Raw genomic sequence first — 4103 nt, 5'->3', positions numbered from 1 at the left:
AGAAAGAGAGAGAAAGAGAGAGAAAGAGAGAGAAAGAGAGAGAAAGAGAGAGAAAGAGAGAGAAAGAGAGAGAAAGAGAGAGAAAGAGAGAGAAAGAGAAAGGGAGAGAAAGGGAGAGAAAGGGAGAGAAAGAGAAAGGGAGAGAAAGAGAAAGGGAGAGAAAGAGAAAGGGAGAGAAAGAGAAAGGGAGAGAAAGAGAAAGGGAGAGAAAGAGAAAGGGAGAGAAAGAGAAAGGGAGAGAAAGAGAAAGGGAGAGAAAGAGAAAGGGAGAGAAAGAGAAAGGGAGAGAGAGAGAGAAAGAGAAAGGGAGAGAGAGAAAAAAGAGAGAGAGAGAGAGAAAGAGGAGAGAGAGAAAGAAAAGAGAGAAGAAAAAGAGAGAGAGAGGAGAGGAGAAAGAGAGAGCCTACCTGTAATCTTTGCTTTGAATGGAGAACCAGCAATACCAACTCCACCATAACGGATATTAATAAGATAGTCTCCGGGTGCTGTTGGTGTGTAGCTGAATTCATATCCTTCTTCAACTTCTCGGCAGTCTAATTTCACCTTAGATGGGCCTTCAACAGTAACGGCTAATGCACCAGAGCCGGCATTAACTGTGCTAATTATGAATTTGGCTACTTGACCTACAAAAACGAAATTCAAACCACATTAAGCTTTCATTTGCACTGTAGGTTTTTAGCAACAGCTTAATACCTTTGCGACCATACATCAAGAAATATATTACCTAGAGGGTTTTAAATTAACTTTTTTTATTTTCTGAATGCAAAATTATTAAAAGATGAGTAATTTAAAATGAGCTTTGCCTTATAAAACTAGGTATGGTCTTAGGTGAATTGCAGTCAAAGAGTCTATTAGAAAGTTAACTGCCATCTCTTTTTTTAAATAAAAAAAAATTAGATATTTGAAAACGGATTCCAATGGCATAAAAATAAAAACTACAAAAAAATATTTTTACATTTAAAATGCCATATCACTGGCCAACACAAACATATCTTAGTTTTAGATACATCTATACAAGGTAATATAGAAATTAGATATTTCATTAAAATATGAAATTCAAATTTTCTGTTTATTATTCTGAAATTAAATTTTTAAATAATCTGCAAAATCCTTTAAAATAATCCGTATTTAAAAAAAAAAAATTTTTTTCATTTAGAATACAAAGTTCCATCAAAATTGACTCTTACAAATAATGTTCTTCAATGGATTTAGAGAGAAAAAATTTGGAGGAGGCTAAATTGGAAAACTTGTTTGAACGAATCAAGAAGTTCAATATAGGGACATATGTGGTTGAGAAGCTTGCTTCCCAACCACATAGTTTCAAGTTCAGTCAGACTGCGTGGCACCTTGGGTAAATGTCATCTTATAGCCTCACAAGTAGATTTGGTAGAGAAAAACTGAAAAGAAGCTCATTGTGAGTGGTCCTCCACAACTGCTTGGTTTGTTTACATCCCCATAACTTAGAGGTTCAGCAAAAAGACCAATAAAATAAGTACCAGGCTTTAAAAAAATAATAATAATAAAAGGTATTGGGTTTGATTTATTCAACTAGAAACTCTTGAAGGTGGTGCTCCAGCATGGCTGCAGTGTAATGACCGAAACAAAAGATTCAACAATTTCCTTCAAATTGATAGCAAACAGAACTAGCTTCCAAGTCAGAGCCATCTTAGCATCACTGGGATTTCAGGGACTTCTGGGAAACAGCCTAGTGTGCCCATGCCTTAAGACAATATTGCTCCAAGTCAAAGACTAATAGTTACTTACGTGTACGTCCTTGATATAAGCCTTCTCCGTAAGCAGTGACCCTTCCTGGATCAGCATCAACTTTGCCAACAAGTACTCTGAAAGGACTGCCTGGGATGTGACAACCATCGAAAGTAACATGGACAAGGTGAGTTCCATTTTCTTTAGGGATGAAACTGACAGCATATTCACCTTAAAAAGAGAAAAAACAAATTAACAAGAAGCAGAGGTATTTGCAGTTTGCTTAATTATAAAATATTTTCATAAGCAAAAGGGTGCACCAATATTTTGATTGTTTTAATTCATAAAACTAAAGATATTCTGAAACAGAAAAAGAATAATGAAGAACTTAAACTATTAAAGCTAAAGTAAGAAATGAGAAACTCTGCAAGTTTATATATAATATAGCACAAGGTTTTAAAATATCTTTAAAAGCCAAAGCTACATGATGTTAAATAGACGAAAAAAGAAAATATTCATTAAGTGCTGGTGTGCATTAAGCAATTTTTTTTTTGTTTTTGTTTTTACTTGTTGCATAAAAACTGTTCACATGTGGAATCATTTACAAGATTAAACAAATATTTTTTTAAAGTAACAACAAAAAGTAAAAAAAAATATCAAAAGCTTCATTATGATGAAAAATATAGCCATGCTGCATAAGATATTACACATTAAAGACAACAAAAACAAGAAAAAATGAAATGATTAATTACTTGTATAACTGAAGTGTCTAGACCAAAATGCCATTGTATTAACTTTAAATTTTCCTTTTTTAAAATGCCAAAACTATGTGTATGTGAGTGTGTCTGTGTATGTATATACACACACATAGATAAAATGAAGGTATACTGAAATATAATTAGGTTAAACTAGATCATTTATATATCTGAATCAAAAGATCCCCAGGTTCACAGCTAATCTCCTGTGTTTAACTGCCACCCCACTCCATGTGTTGAATCTCCCACTGGCCTAAGATTTTGCTCAAAATAGACTTCCCACAGGAGCAATAGAACTTAGCACTGTAGGTTCACAGAGTTCCATTGCAGTACTGGTGCCTACAGCAGTGAATTATACCACCCAACAAGACTCTTGACATGGTTGCTTGATCTGCTAGAAATATCAAGTAAATCTTACTCAAAAATCACACCAAACCATTTTTGAAAAGAAAGTAGCATTTTATAATGTAGTCCTGGATATACTATGCTTAAAAATGAGCTACCTACCCCCTGGGCTAAACCGATATCAATCAGCCATAAAGACCTCAATATATAAAGACAAATGGTGCTCTTAGAACAATCTTTATGGAAGTCAGACTTAACCAATGCTACATAAATATTACAAAAAAAAAAAAAAAAAAAAAAAAAAAAATTACCAAAGACAAATCCAGGTTTCTGTCAAACCAATACCTTGACCTAAAGTTACAAAGTAAATCACTAAAATTTTCTTTCACAAGCCACATTAAATGGTTCTAATTTCTACAAAGTTTTCAAATATCTTGAGAAAACTGGCAGGGAGAGCAAACAAATACTAATTTATTACCACCATAGAATATCTAGTGAAGGTACATGGCTTTGTGGTTATGGCTGTAAGATTGTAGTTTCAATTTCTGGACTGGGCAATGAGTTGTGTTCTTGAGCAAAGCACTTCATGTTGTTCCAGTCCACTCAGCTGGTAAAAATGAGTAATCCTGCGATGGGCTAGCGTCCCATTCAGGAAGGAATATATACACCTGAGAAACCAGGAAGTCAAGCCTATGCTTCTTACAGAGTAATGTGGATCTACCCACTAACATGGATTTTATTTTTTATTTGTAAGTCAAAGCAAAAAAAAATATTTGAGCTGTTGTATATCTAACAATGGCAGATAGACATATTTAAATTAGTTTCACTTAAAAACAAAATTGTAGACAAAATTAATAAACAAAACGTTAATGGTTTAAAATGAACTACAGTTTACTCTAACGATTGAAACACAGCAGAATGTAAATTTAAACAAAAATAAGTGATTATGTGTGACACATAAGCAATGTATAAAAAGGCCAAATAAAAATGTACACCAGTGTCATGTAAGAGAGAAATAACCCTAATACATCTTAACGGCAAAAATGAAGTTTTATATATGTATATATATAGGAAGATAAATGAGATAAGAAGTTTCACAATATCTGTTCAAACACCATGAAGTTATCAGTATGTCTACATACAGTTAAATGTTATGTATCTTTTCATATATATATTTTCCCTAAAACTATATATTTTATATATACTTTATCTATAAGGCTCAATTTAATTTTAATAAATTGATTTTAATTGAGTTTTTTACCTGTAATTTTGGATTCTGTCCCTAATATTATTTATATA

General features: G+C 32.8%; 1 protein-coding gene across 1 annotated transcript in view; it reads right to left on the bottom strand.

Moving 5' to 3' along the window:
• Positions 1-4103, bottom strand: part of LOC106873618 (filamin-A) — a 91896-nt gene that overhangs the window by 3266 nt on the left and 84527 nt on the right. The window contains exons 41-42 of the mRNA XM_052973452.1: positions 1765-1935; positions 408-623 (exon numbers count right to left, since the gene is read on the bottom strand). Coding sequence (XP_052829412.1) covers positions 408-623; positions 1765-1935 — 387 coding nt within the window. The remainder of the gene's footprint in view (positions 1-407; positions 624-1764; positions 1936-4103) is intronic.

Source organism: Octopus bimaculoides, chromosome 15, assembly GCF_001194135.2.
Source record: "Octopus bimaculoides isolate UCB-OBI-ISO-001 chromosome 15, ASM119413v2, whole genome shotgun sequence".
NCBI classification, from domain to species: Eukaryota; Metazoa; Mollusca; class Cephalopoda; order Octopoda; family Octopodidae; genus Octopus; species Octopus bimaculoides.
Note: the sequence above shows the minus strand (reverse complement) of the source record. Positions and strands in the feature narration are given on the sequence as shown.